The following is a 13,744-nucleotide window of genomic DNA, read 5'->3' as shown; positions in this document are numbered from 1 at the left end:
AATGTGTTTGTGTTCACGGTTATTGTTCCGCTGGAAAACCACACCGTCATTCTAAGTTCCCACCATAGTTCCAATCAATAGGAAACTCCAAGGGGAATACAAAATACACAAGACGACAAAAGAGTTAAAATAGAAAAATATTTATATATAAAGGATGAAAATGCATAAAGGAAGAATATGTTTCTTTTTTTATTTTATTTTTATGATTTCCTCAGCATGGCAGTTGGGCTGGACTCTATTAGTAAATTTATATTTATGCATATGTAAATTAGTAAATTGTAATTCTGTTAATTAATAAAAAGGTTTACATACTTCTTAAGATAAGCATAAATAGTACATTTTCCTACAACAGTAAGCCTGGAGGATTTCATAGATTTCGCATAATCAATCTTTATATTTTACACCAAAATGCAAAACACAAAGCCTAAACAAATGTACAGTAGTTTCAGGATAATCAACAACATATATCCTTAAAAAAAACATATCCTTAAAAAATAAAAAAATAAAAATAAAAAGAGTAATCTGCAATTCTACAAAGTACAGCTATTATGTAACCTACAAACTACAAACTGAGTAACTTTATTTTTTTAGGAGCTTTATTTCATTTTAGGAGCTTTTGTTAGATATTGTATATTTGTTTAAATCAGGCACCATTCTGCGCCAGCTAAGTAAGTTGTTTTATCCAATGACATTGCAGCTTGTATGTTTTGGGCGGGGCCAGTAAGTTGAATTGAATTTGGCACATTGGTGCTCCCTAAAGTCTGAGATGGAGGGAAGCGTATCAAATGTGGAAATCTGTAATTTAGCGTACACTGGAAAGTTTGAAGAGCTTAAAAGTTGCGTCTTGTCTGACAGCTCACTAGCGACGAAAACAGACCAGGTAACATAAGTGAGAACGTGTTGGTGCTGTTGCACAGTGGTTAGCATGATGCTATATTGAAGTTTGTCCATTGAGTCTAAGATGTTTAAGTGATATGCTATGTTGCTGCTCCATACAGGACTGCAGGACTGCTCTGCACTGGGCCTGTTCAGCTGGACATGCGGATATCGTGCAGTTTCTGTTGGATCTTGGTGTTGAAGTGAATATCGAAGATGATGTGAGTCAGCATTGTTTCATGGGACATTCCAGAAGCCTTATTATACTGCGTCAGTGAATGTTATTGCTTATAAACCTTATTACTGCTGTGCTCTCCAATGCATTTATAAGTGCAGTTGATGCAAGACATCAATATTATGTAGTCAAATGTCTTGATGGTAGATACTTTGTCATTCACTGTATATCCTCTTGGTGGAGTTCTTTACCATGTTATGTAATTCCAGGCATGTTGGACTCCTCTTCATATAGCAGCATCTGCTGGGAGAGAAGAAATTGTCAGATCTTTAATATCCAGAGGAGCTCAGTTGAACTCTGTGAACCAGAATGGTTGTACGCCACTACACTACGCTGCATCTAAAGATCGATATGAGGTAGATTTTACGTTTGTCAGCTCTTTATCTTCATCAGAGGGTTCAATTATTACATAAGATCTTTCTTAAAATTGTGAAACTTTTTATATTATTAATTTGATCTCATATTTATTTTATAAATTTCTATTAATATATTGCCAGCTTTTTTTATCAAAGAGTTTAGTTTGAAGTTTTAGCTTTAGTTTAACTTTGTCACAGAGCAGAAATGTGTCTTTGGCACTGGTATCATACATATATGACATAGATGCATCCACATGCACTATATTACTTTTTCTTAAAATTGTGAAACATTTTTTTTAGATTAATTTGATCTTATTCAGGTTTTATATTAAAATTGCCTGGTCTTTTTTTTTTTTATCAATCAGTTATATTAAATTATTACATACATTTGTTTTTCTGAAAATTTTATAAAAAAACAACAACAACAAAAAAAAACATTTAAATTGCATTATCTTATATTCGTTGTATATTAATATATTGCCAGTTATATTAAATGATTACCTAAATCTTTCTGGAATTAGTTAAACTTTTTACATTTTAATATTATCTTGTATTTTGTATATATATTTTGCTAGCTCTTTTTAATCAAAGTTATATCAAATTATTACATAAAATCTTTCTGAAAATTGTTAAATGTTTTACATTAATATTATCTTGTATTCATTAATGTATTTCCAACTCTTTATCAAAGTTATTTTAAATTATTGCATACATTTTTTCTGAAATGTTTTAAACATTTTCTATTAAAATTATAGATTTTTAAAATTAATATATTGACATCTTTTTTTTAAAATCAAAGTTGTATTAAATTATTACATAAAATCTTTCTCAAAATTGTTAAATGTTTTACATTAATATTATCTTGTATTCATTAATGTATTTCCAACTCTTTATCAAAGTTATTTTAAATTATTGCATACATTTTTTCTGAAATGTTTTAAACATTTTCTATTAAAATTATAGATTTTTAAAATTAATATATTGACATCTTTTTTTTTAAATCAAAGTTGTATTAAATTATTACATAAATTTTTTTTCTGAAAATTGTTAAATGTTTTATATTAATATTTGCTTATATTAATTTTTATATCTTTTTTTAATGAAAGAGTTATATTAAATGACTACATAACATTTTTCTGGAAATTGTGAAACTTTTTTTATATTAATATTATGTTCGTTTCATATTAATATATATATTTTTTTTTTTTCAAAGTTATATTAGATTATTACATAAAATCTTTCTGAAAAATGTGAAACGTTTTATATTAATAATACAATTATCTTGTACTTTTTAACAGATAGCCCAGATTCTGCTGGAAAACGGTGCAGATCCTAATGCAACAGATAAACTGCAATCCACACCTCTGCACAGAGCATCTGCTAAGGGCAACTACCGACTCATTCAGCTTCTTTTGAAAGAGAGCGCTTCTACCAACATTCAAGACTCGGAAGGAAACACGCCACTGTAAGTAGTGCAGAACCACTAGTGTTATTTTTCCTCTATTGTATTATGTATAGATACCACTCAGACCTGTTCTGCATGAACTATTTTTATTGTTTTTGCCAGTCATCTTGCATGTGATGAGGACCGAGCAGAGGCTGCAAAACTCCTTGTGGAACACGGTGCCAGCATCTACATTGAGAACAAGGAAAAGATGACGCCTCTACAAGTGGCTAAAGGTGGCTTGGGATCTATGTTGAGACGGGTAGTAGAGGGCTGAAGGATCCTGAGTGGAAACGGAGCAAGCTTTTGATAAAGCTGCTGTTCAAGTATGATGAATACTTGTTTGTAAGGGTATTTAAAAGAAACAGTAGAAAAAATGCTTTTAAAGATGTCTGCTGAAGAACGACATTATGATCAGCATTCTCTTTATGGTAGTTAAAAAGCTCATGACTTGATATGTCAGTCATTTTTCATGCTTTTTATCGGGTACATGAGTTTCAGGCTTACACATAACATTCTGATTATTATTTATCTAGTTCAGCCATGAATGCTTTATTTCTGTTAAACCTAAAGCTGATTTTGTCATTGATTTGTCACTTAAAATGTAATTTCTAGTTTTGTGTCCGTGTGCGAAGGTCACGAGACCATAGTGTATTCTTCCATCTTGATGCTTATTTTTTATATGGGAAATAAATTGTAATTGAATACAGGTGATTGGTGCAGTCATATCTGAGTGTTGTATTAAAAGGACACACAAATTATTACATAGACATGTTCAAAAGTTTGTGGTCAGTAAGATTTTTTTTTTTTTTTTTAAGAAAATAATACTTTTATTCAGCAAGGATAAATTAAATGAATCAAAAGTAACAGGTAAGACATTTATAACATTACAAAATATTTCTGTTTCACAGAAAACATTTAAAATTGTAATCATTTTTCACAATATTACCATTTTTACTGTATTTTTGATCAAATAAATGCAGCCTTGGTTCAGCATAAGTGACTTATTTTAAAAACATTTCAAAATCTTACTGAGTGAGGAAGTGTATAATCTCTTGCTGAGATTTCCGGTCGCATAACTGAAACAATTGATAACATAAAACTGAAATGTGGATGAATGGCATGACAAAAATGTGGTCTCATGTTACCCACCTACATGTATTCATTTCTTATTTTACTGAATGCAAATAGTGCCATATACTGCTCTCGGCATAAAGAGTACATCACCTGCAGCTCAACCTGGCAAAGACTGAGCTTCTCATCCTCCCTGCCAATCCATCTCTACAGCACGACTTCACCATCCAGCTAGAGTCATCATCAATCACCCCATCAATATCGGTCAGAAATCTTGGAGTAACGTTTGATGACCAGCTGACCTTCACAGATCACATTTCAAAGACAGCTCGATCATGCAGGTTTGCACTGCACAACATCAGGAAGATCAGGCCTTTCCTAACTGAGCATGCAACACAACTTATCGTCCAGGCCCTGGTCATCTCTAGGCTTGACTACTGCAATGCCCTTCTGGCTGGACTCCCAGCATGTGCGACCAAACCCCTACAGATGATCCAGAATGCTGCAGCTCGTCTTGTCTTCAACGAGCCCAAGAGGGCCCACGTCACTCCTCTGTTCATCTCTCTGCACTGGCTACCTCTAGCTGCTCGCATCAAGTTCAAGGCACTGACGCTTGCTTACAGAACTATCACAGGCTCAGCTCCCTCCTACTTTCACTCACTCCTACGAGTCTACATCCCTACCAGACACCTACGATCGGTCAACGAGCGACGTCTCGTGGTTCCATCACAGAAAGCCACAAAATCACTTTCCAGAACATTCTCATTTACAGTTCCATGCTGGTGGAACGCTCTCCCCACCCTCATCCAGAATGCAGAATCCCTGACAACATTCAAAAAACAGCTGAAAACCAATCTCTTCCGTGAGCACTTAACCTTATAAAAAAAAAAAAATAAAAAAAAAATTTCCTTTCCCTTTGAAACATCACTTATCAGGCTTATGCTACTCTGAATAATACCTGAACTTCGTATTTTGAGCACTTCCTGCGTTGTTGTTGCTTTTGCCTCTTTATGATGACTCGCTGAATTTAGTCCTAATTTGTAAGTCGCTTTGGATAAGGGCGTCTGCTAAATGACTAAATGTAAATGTACATCTCTGGAGGACACATATGGGGTTTAGAGCCAGTGGTTGTTCTGTAGACAAACATCAGTGCTTTATATTTGATGCGAGTGGCAGCCAGTGCAAGTTTATGTGAGGTTCCCTCTTCGGCTCCTTCAAGAACACTCGCTGCTGTATTCTGGATCAGTTACAGAGGTTTGACAGTACATGATGGAAGGCCTGAACAAGAGAGCATTACAGGATAGAACAAGAGCTTGGGCTTGGGTTGTGTAGCATGCTAGTAATGGCTTGATCTTCCTATAATGTTGTATAAGGCAGACCTTCTGGACCAGGCAGTTCTAGCATTGTGCTCTGTGAAGTTGAACTGATCGTCAGTCCTAATAGTCCAGGCGTTTTAAGCCAAAATGGGGGTCAACCGTGAACAAATTGCAACCGAATCAAACTCAACTGATTTTGTATCCTCAACATGTCCTGAGTAAGGGGGAAAAAAAGCCCAGAAGAATCCCATTAGGGGAAAGTTCAGAAAAAGACCCAAATATATCCTATTCATTATTTTTCTCACATGAATAGGGTAAAAAAAATTAACCTTTATATATCACTATGAAAATTACTGAGTTGATTACTTATATCAAGACAAACAAAAAAATGTATTACAAGTTTTTTTTTAATTGTTTGTTAACATGGACAAACTAATTATCTAATTACAGATGTGCTAATTTGCATACATTAAAAAGCCTACATTTGTGACAGTATTTATTAATCTTTGTTAATGCTAGTAAATAAAAATCCAGCAGTTCATTGATTGTTAGTTCAAAATAGGTTTTATTACACTGTAAATTCGAATAAGTTCAGTTTACTTAAAAAAAGTTTGGAAACCGATTGCCTTATTTTTGCAAAGCAAACTTAAAGGGAAAACTGAAGTTAAGTTAATAATCAGCTAAAAGTAAAGAAAGCAAACTCTTCCCAAGTAAATTAAGTAGTAAATATCAATTTAGTTTAATATCAATTCTAGTTAACATACTCTATAATATTTACTAATCTTACTTACGATTTAGTAGTAAGATTACTTGAGTAATTCCATTTAACTAACAGTGTTATAATGCGTTCTGCAAACATCTTAAATACTATTATTCTCAACATGGTTTTAATCTGCCTTTTTAAGTTATGGAGACTCAAAAAAATATGTGCAATCGGTTTCCACATTTTCTTCAAGTAAAGTGAACGTATTTTTAGTAGTTCAACTAGCATGGAATGCACTTAACACAAGTGTGAAATTCTCAACTGTTTAATTTCTCAACAGTAAATTTAAGAACATTACAATACAAATATGCTTTAAAACATCAGTTTTCTTTTTAAACACTCTTTATCTCTTGGCTAGTACCATTCTGCTGTCATGACATTTTCAAAAAAATGCACTGTATGCTAACAAAACAGCAAAAATAACATAAAATAGGCCTTTACAATGCTGAAATACAGACCTTTTCTACCTTGAATAGGCTTTTACAACACTGAAATATAAAATGTCATACCTTGACACAGCATGTGGCTTTGGAAAGGTTTAAAAAACACAGTGGCCACTTGAAATTAGTGCAAATGAATATGCCAATATGCTAACATAAACACGGCAGCAGGCATCCAAGGCAGTAAGGAGACAAGTTTAGCTTACAAGCTGATTTTTAAGGGTTTGGAGTTTGGGTTTGAGATTCTTCCCTCCCAAAGACAGAAATACCCGTTGAATGAAATCAAATGTGTTCCTCATTGTCTTTGGGTAGTCTAAATTAAGAGCATATATCAAAGCAAAAAGGAGACATACAGCATGTGGCAAATTTGGGACATCATCCACAACAATTGTTCCCTCCAGAACGATTGCCCTTAGTGCATCCACGTTGAGGGCTTTTGGACGTTTGGCAGGCATACCTTCAGGTAAAATTGTGAGCAGGCCAACATCTACTTCACTGAAGTCTGCATCTACATCCACATCCTAAGTAGAGAAGGAAAGAAAAATCAGAATTGTTTCACAAGAGACATATAGTATCTAATGCAAAACTACAAAAAGTATACCACCCAGGATTAATATTTGTCCTAACATGAGCTATATTCTCATGGAATAAAACAAAATGGCAATTTAAAGGGATGGTCCGGAGTAAAATCAACCTAGATTCACCCTTTGCACCATGACATCAAGCCAAACACCCCCCAGAAGCCTTTTTTCCCTTGGTTGAAGATTATTAAAATTATAGCTTATTTAGTGATATCAGCTGTATGGCTTAGAGCAGGCGCTAATGGCTCTATGTATCTCGTAAATTACCCCACTAATAATGCCCAGAACCACACTTCTACAATAGTACCATGCTGGTGGAACGCTCTCCCCACCCTCATCCGGAATGCAGAATCCCTGACAACATTCAAAAGACAGCTGAAAACCCATCTCTTCCGTGAGCACTTAACCTTATAAAAAAAAAAAAAAAAATATATATATATCCTTTCCCTTTGAAACATCACTTATCAGGCTTATGCTACTCTGAATAATACCTGAACTTCGTATTTTGAGCACTTCTTGCGTTGTTGTTGTTTTTGCCTCTTTATGATGACTCGCTGAATTTTTTGTCCTAATTTGTAAGTCGCTTTGGATAAAGGCGTCTGCTAAATGACTAAATGTAAATGTACTAATAGGTTCTGTACTCATAAAACGAGGCATTGTAAAGTTTGTAAGTACATCAGGATTTTATTCAAATGTGTTTGGCTCGATGTCATGGTGCAAATTACCCTAGGTTGATCTAACTCCGGACCATCCCTTTAAGAAAGCAGAAATACCAATAACATTACTTACAAAGCACGTCCTGAAAAATTCCTCTGGGTCATCCCCCAAGAGGACTGGAAGTCCCTGAAGTACTGCGGTGCGAACAAATGTTACATCAGATGGCTATGAAAAAGTAGAGACAGGTAGACACGTTATCGGCCGAGGGTAACAATCATATGCAGATTATGATTCAAAGATAGCATCATAAAATAATACCTTTGAATTAACTTGTTGCAAAATTTCATCAAGTATTCTTCCCTGGTTTCCTCCTTTTTTCCAGAAAATTTCAAACAAGCGTGTAGAGTGTGTGTCCAACGCAGCGTAGAACTGAGATTTCAGATTTTTCCCAGATATGCGATTGAATTCTGCTAAGATCTAAAGCATTAACATAAGAGTGGTTGTTAACATTCAAACACACAATTCATAAAAAACACAGGTTTTTGAAGAGGAAAAGAAAACAAACCTGGCTTTCCATGAAAAGTGCTGGCCACTTCTTCAAAATCTCACAGACAGGAGGTTCAGAGTGGATAATTTCTTTCCGTCTCAAAGCAAATGTGCTGTCCATCTTCTTGCCAATCAGGCTCATGTTTGGGGGCCTCTTTTTAATTTCTTCTACAAGTTCTACTCTTGTGCATTCTTGACTTTCTTCATCTTCCCCATTAGGAAAGTTTGGCAAGAAATTTAATTCAAATCGCCTGGGTTTTTTAAAGCCTGACTTTGTTGCCATGGTTTCACCTCTCTTTCCCCCAACTGCAACATCACTACAGCCACATTTACGGAGTTTTGTTCTATAGTTGGCCATTTTAAATTTCAGGCTGTTTTTCCAGCCAGCTGAGCCTGTTGGGGAGCCCTGTTCAGTCAACAGGGATGTGCTTTGATTAGAGCTGCGGCAACTTGGGCAAAATCTTCATCTCTTGGATACGCCTTAAAATAAAAAAATAAAAAATTACATCAATCAAAAGTCAAAGAACAAACAACATAATCAGATGCATAGACTGGTGTTTCTCTCCCTCTCTTTTTTCAAATTGTTGGACACATGCAAAGCAGTTGGTCAATGAGTTAAATGGAAACATCACATGCATTAGGTATTATTTGAAAACTAAGACTGTTTAAGTTTTCATGGTGACAGTGCATCATCCCTGTCAAATTGAAAAATAAAATGCAATTGGTGCTTTCACATTTCATTTTCACTACAATCCCGAGGCAAGACTGCCAATATTAAAATGAAAAGGCAAACATGAAAAAGAAAATAGTTTTTTTACAAAGCTTTTTATTAACGCTAACAAAATAAGTGAGTTAATAAAAAGCTTTGTAAAAACTATTTGCAGTTTCTTTTTCACGTTGCCTTTTCATTTTAATATTGGCTGTCTTGCCTCGAGATTGTAGAGAAAATAAAATGTGAAATCACCAATTGCATTTTATTTTTCAATTTGACAGATGATGCATTGTCACTGTGAAAATGAAATAATTATAATGGCACATATTTTGTGTACAGTTTTCTGTAATGAAATGGTTAATCTGGTTTTAGTTTTCATTTTTATTATTTAATTGATTTATTTAATTTTGCCAGAAAATTGATACCATAGGTTAAGGCAGGGGTGGGCAATTAATTTTCCCAAGGGCCACATAAAAAACTTGGGCGGTTGTAGAGGGCCAGACCAATACACTTAACTCGGTTCTTCCCAATATATTATTTCTTTTTATAATAAAAAAAATTTATAAAAAAAAACAGGAAATGAATGAAATGTGGAGTACGCAATTATATCTCTGTTTAATGAACATTTACAAAAGCAGTTTTGAAAATGTGCATTGTTTCAAAACTAGCATCACATTAACTATTCAAAAAAGCAATAAATGCCCCCAGTGTTGGCATTTATGTAGAAAAATGTGTTGCCTTGACTTTGAAAGCAGCAGTCCATAACTTTTGGCACTTTAGCGGTTAATAAACAGAACTGCATGCATCTTGCGGAAGAACATTGCAGCCGGAGCTACTTCTCTCATGTCTATGACGAGCCACGCAGGCACTGGGCTAACGTTACTCTGCAGCGGTTAACCCGCCTGGCCTAAAATAGTCCGAATATAAACACTGATTATATGTATACTATAGTGATTCATGATAAGACAAAAACACGGTTTGGGAAATGTATTCATGATGTACTCGCTCAATATATAATTTCTGTAAAATACTCGCTAACAAACTCGATTGAAAAACACCTCACAATTTCCCTCTTATTTTGCTGCCTGCATATTGCCATAGTTATCATAATAAGCACGCATTGGGTTTTCGAATTAACCGGCTTGACTGGAGTTCGTCATTTATCGTTAGGTTTTTAACGTGCCCAGTCAAGTTAAAAAATATGTATTTTAAAGATTTTAAAATAACTGATCTAAAGATGTAACGTTAGCGGTCTTTTCCATCCATTTGTACTTTGTCTGTATTGCGCGCTCTCTAGAGTGAATGCAGCCGTGTCTCTGAGCTGCCTATTCAAAATTGGCGCGTCCAGCTAACATTATCATAGTTTATGCTGAGCGTCGACGAAAATCATACCATAACAAACACAACATTCAAACCGAGGTGACCCATTTGACACGATTTGTATAATTGTCACTAAATTTTGATTTCTGTAACGTTAAACATTCGCGTCTGCATCAAGACCAATCATTAGTTCAAATTACTGGCTAACCCTGCCCATCACTACAACAAATTAACGAATTAATAGTAATTAATAGGCAAACAGGCAGCTGGATTAAAGATATAAAGCAGAAAATAAGTTGTTTGAAGGGAAATTACTTCAGCACAAAAACGTGTTTGTGAAAGTTCTTAACATGGGCTAATATTCAACAAAACAAGAATGCAACTAACAAAATACAGACATTTGAACGATTATTAAGACTAGCAAACAAACACAAATCTGAAAATGAGGTTTAAATTAAAAGAGTTTACCTTGAACTTCACGAAGCTCCTCTGCATGTGCTTCTGTGCTGTGTGGACAGTGGGGGAGGGGAAATTGTGGACCAGTAGTACGCATGCGTAACAGCCCATCTTGGACATTTTGAGTAATTTTACTTAGATTACACTAGTTATGGGAGCTATATTTTCGAATATTTCAGCAACAATATAAAATTTGTAGTAAGCTCAACATTTTGGCTAAAATCAAGTAAACTTACTAGTATTTTTATAGTAAGGAATAATATTCGATTTTACAGTGTACTTTATGGAATATTAACATTATATAATTTAATGGAATACATCATTTTGTCCTGTAAATTTAAGCTCAGTCCCATAAAACCTAAAATGTTGCAGTTTTTTTTTTACTCTAAAGTGTTGAAACCACAGATAACCCTGGGAACACATCCTCCCATACCAACAAATACAAGAACTGAGAATTCAACCGTTCAATCTTTACATTCCATCTGAATTACTGTATGTCCCATATGTGACTCTCACTAGTTTCACTGATAAACAATTTTCTCTGGTAGTAAGGAATTCAAGAATGTCAGTTTCAATCACATTTCTTTCATACAAATGCGTAAAAATGAGTACACCCTTGATTAAATTAAACGTGTAATACATATGTACTCTATAACTGTATACTGCTCTGACCCTTCTTGACATTGAGTGTAAAGTTCATGACAGATTCTTATATATATTCTGTTAAACTCCTGGAGGATGACATCCTTGAGTGCCCTGTTTGATGGGAAGTGTTGTCTCTACAAAATCCCCCACTTGTCCACTGATGGATCGTTACCTTAAGTTTAATTTTCATGGACTTTTAGTTTGTTTCTCTTCAGTACAGTTCAATTTTCCCACTCATCATTTGTTACCATGGTTATTGATTAATTAGATGTCACCTGTTGTCATTGAGTTCATTCGCCAAGTGCAAATTATCACAACAAATTATTTTTTTAATAATTGAGCCAAAACCAAAATAAGTTAGATTAATCTTTTTTTTTTCTTTTTTTTTTCACAAGCAACATACACATCTCTGCTACAAATGAACAATTCAAGTTTTTTTCTAGGACCTACCATTTTCGTACAGTTGCACTGAAAGTCACAGAAGTGCAAATGTTACAACTTACCCCATATGCAGGGTTAATTGTAACAGACAGAGGGGTTAGTTGTAACACACATAATTCAGTACTATTTTATCTGTATAGTTTGATATTGTTTGTACATCTGTATAGATAGATATCCATACATCCATCCCTCATCCAAACATTCTTCTATTCTGGATCAATAGATAGCCTAGATAGAGATTTATGAAAGGGCTTCACAGTTTTGCAATAAATAATTAAATCATCAAACATTGTGATTGCTATTGAATTATATTTGTGTGGCAGCTGGATGCAAAATTATTATTATTAATAATAACAGTAATACAAATAAAAATGAGCTCAAAATCACATTTTAAAGGGTTTATTGCATGAAAAACAGGCTTTTTAATAAAAAAAAACAAGTGATCAATGCAAATGTGGGGGGAAAAATCATACTTTGACATTTAAATTCCAACATTGTGAAAGTCCAACAAAGTTAAATGTGGCGAAATAAATACTCAAACCTGAAAAGTTGTGTGGCTCCCTGTTTTCATTTCATTATCGTTGTACACTTGGCGGCTGTACACTGTGCTACAACTACGCTGTGTAAAAAGTAGTTTAATGGTGTTATAAATATCCTTTTTAATAATAGTTTATTTTCATTAATATTAGTATCTTCATATTATTCATATTAGTATTATTAACATTATTTTTATATATTATTTATGAATATAGTTTTTTTAGGCCTCTATCTGCCTGGTCTTATAATATTTTGTTGCCTCTGTTTGGGTTTTACATATTAAAAAAGGATGTTGAGTCAATTAGGTACTTTTAATTTTTATTGACATGGCAAATTGTAGCAAAAACATGAAACAGATGTAATGAAGTTCAAGTGAAATATCTTTACAATGCTCTATATATATGATGTCTTTACGTACTCATTATGTGTGTATTCTGAGTGACAATTTCTCTCTGCAGATGATGAGGTTATGATACGGGACAGCATCTGAAATACACAATTGAGTTAAGAGTTAAAGTTTGTCTCTTCCAATTTATTAAGTAAAAACTATTTATGAAGGTCAAAATTAGCAAAAATGGTGTTAAAAGGAAAAAGTGATATAAAGTCATGATAGTTTTAATGTTTTCTGGGTGTAGGCATAAAGTAATAATAAAAAATTCGAACAATATGGATCTTAAATTCATTATCTCCGTTACTTACTTTGTAGAGAAGAGAAGATGAGTGTCCCTAATTGAAAAGAGCTGCTCACACTTACATGTTCTGTTAAACTGAAAAGAGAAAAAGACATGACTGATAGGAAACCAGTTACAATTTTTAAAGTTAAAATGTATAGACATTTTAAGAAAGAAATCATTTACCTGTTGAGAGTTTGTGTAGTTGTACAGCTGCATGAGCTCCAGAAAACCAGTAATGAGGTGGCTTTGACAGTTACAGATTTGAAAAACAAAAAGGCGGGAATAAAGAACGTCTCGGTTACATATGGTAACCCTCGTTCCCTGAGGGAGGGAACGGAGACGTACGTCGTGGTGAACGACGAATAGGAATCTCGCTAGAGAGGCCAATCTACTTCGAGTGAAACTAAAACAAGCCAATACACATTGGCGTGCAATCATTTGTATCAGCTGCGCAGCCTCGCAGCGCGGGTATTTAACGAGCAGCTGATGCGATTGCACTTCAGTTTTTTGCTGAGGAGCCAAGCCTGAAAAAGCTGGACGCCCCTGCGGGTAGCAGCAGATGTGGCGACGGGACGTACGTCTCCGTTCCCTCCCTCAGGGAACGAGGGTTACCATATGTAACCGAGACGTTCCCTATCGTCCGGTCACTACGACGTACGTCGTGGTGAACG

At 34.5% G+C, this 13,744-nt stretch overlaps 1 protein-coding gene and 1 long non-coding RNA gene across 2 annotated transcripts in view; one reads left to right on the top strand and one right to left on the bottom strand.

Annotated features, from left to right (window-relative positions):
• Positions 1-8,687, bottom strand: part of LOC309504277 — a 503,575-nt gene extending 494,888 nt beyond the window's left edge. The window contains exons 1-2 of the long non-coding RNA XR_014208045.1: positions 8,061-8,687; positions 7,875-7,967 (exon numbers count right to left, since the gene is read on the bottom strand). This is a non-coding gene — a long non-coding RNA (uncharacterized lncRNA). The remainder of the gene's footprint in view (positions 1-7,874; positions 7,968-8,060) is intronic.
• Positions 712-3,625, top strand: psmd10 (proteasome 26S subunit, non-ATPase 10). The gene is made up of 5 exons (XM_082176817.1): positions 712-880; positions 999-1,097; positions 1,321-1,467; positions 2,766-2,932; positions 3,035-3,625. The coding sequence occupies exons 1-5, from the start codon at positions 767-769 to the stop codon at positions 3,186-3,188; spliced, it is 681 nt and encodes a 226-aa protein (XP_082032943.1). The 5' UTR covers positions 712-766; the 3' UTR covers positions 3,189-3,625.
• Positions 8,688-13,744: the final 5,057 nt, after the last annotated feature.

Source organism: Leuciscus leuciscus (genome assembly GCF_965113295.1).
Source record: "Leuciscus leuciscus genome assembly, chromosome: 8".
NCBI classification, from domain to species: domain Eukaryota; kingdom Metazoa; phylum Chordata; class Actinopteri; order Cypriniformes; family Leuciscidae; genus Leuciscus; species Leuciscus leuciscus.
The sequence above is the reverse complement of the archived record's forward strand: the minus strand, read 5'-3'. Positions and strand labels throughout refer to the sequence as shown.

What these genes read in the sequence shown, in the direction of transcription:
- psmd10 (XM_082176817.1), top strand. Translation starts at nt 767, where the DNA reads ATGGAGGGAAGCGTATCAAATGTGGAAATCTGTAATTTAGCGTACACT. An exon ending in TAGCGACGAAAACAGACCAG is followed by an intron (nt 881 to 998) that starts GTAACATAAGTG and finishes TGCTCCATACAG; the next exon opens with GACTGCAGGACTGCTCTGCA. An exon ending in CATCTAAAGATCGATATGAG is followed by an intron (nt 1,468 to 2,765) that starts GTAGATTTTACG and finishes ACTTTTTAACAG; the next exon opens with ATAGCCCAGATTCTGCTGGA.